The 798-nt window shown below is 66.3% G+C and overlaps 1 protein-coding gene across 1 annotated transcript in view; it reads left to right on the top strand.

Moving 5' to 3' along the window:
• Positions 1 to 798, top strand: part of LOC104508902 (transcription factor RelB homolog) — a gene marked incomplete at both ends in the record, with an annotated part of 2,904 nt that overhangs the window by 1,562 nt on the left and 544 nt on the right. The window contains one exon of the mRNA XM_010150667.1: positions 98 to 313. Within this exon, the coding sequence (XP_010148969.1) occupies positions 98 to 313 (216 nt within the window). The remainder of the gene's footprint in view (positions 1 to 97; positions 314 to 798) is intronic.

Here is a 798-nt window from a genome sequence, read left to right as displayed (position 1 = left end):
GGAGAGCCTTCAGGGTTCTGGAGGGGGACCCCAAGTGTTGGTAGGTAACGTGAAGGGCTGGAGGGGGGAGCCTCGCTGAACCCCCCAATCCCCACAGAGGACATCGCGGTGGTTTTCCGGAAGGAGGCGTGGGAGGCACGGGCAGACTTCTCGCAGGCCGATGTGCATCGCCAGGTCGCCATTGTCTTCAAGACGCCGCCCTACCAGCACCTGGAGCTGGCCGAGCCCGTGGAGGTGGAGGTGTTCCTGCAGCGGCTCACCGACAGCGTCTGCAGCGACTCCTTCCGCTTCACCTACCTGCCCAAGGACCACGGTACCCGCACGGCCGGGCGCCCCGGGCCGGGGGCGACAGGTCCCCAGGGTGGGGACAAGGCCCCCGGGGTTGGGATGTGGCTCACGGATTGGGGACAAGGTTCTGAAGGACGGGGACGTGGAGTGGGGACAGACCCCCAAGGTTGGGATGTGGCCCATGGGATGGGGACAGGGTCTGTGGGATGGGGACACGGAGTGGAGACAGCACCTTTGGGGTTGGGATGTGGCCCATGGGATGGGGCCACCTGGGATGGGATGGGGACACGGAGTGGAGACAGCACCTTTGGGGTTGGGATGTGGCCCATGGGATGGGGACAGCCCACCTGGGATGGGGACAGGGTCTGTGGGATGAGGACACAGAGTGGGGACAGGACCCTCCGGGTTGGGATGTGGCCCATGGGATGGGGACAAGACCTGTGGAATGGGGCTGCCTGGGACGGGTCTCTCCAGGCTGGGGACAGGCTCCCAGCGGGGGGCCAAGGCTAA

Source organism: Eurypyga helias, unplaced genomic scaffold (genome assembly GCF_000690775.1).
Source record: "Eurypyga helias isolate BGI_N326 unplaced genomic scaffold, ASM69077v1 scaffold24724, whole genome shotgun sequence".
NCBI lineage: Eukaryota > Metazoa > Chordata > Aves > Eurypygiformes > Eurypygidae > Eurypyga > Eurypyga helias.
The sequence above is the reverse complement of the archived record's forward strand: the minus strand, read 5'-3'. Positions and strand labels throughout refer to the sequence as shown.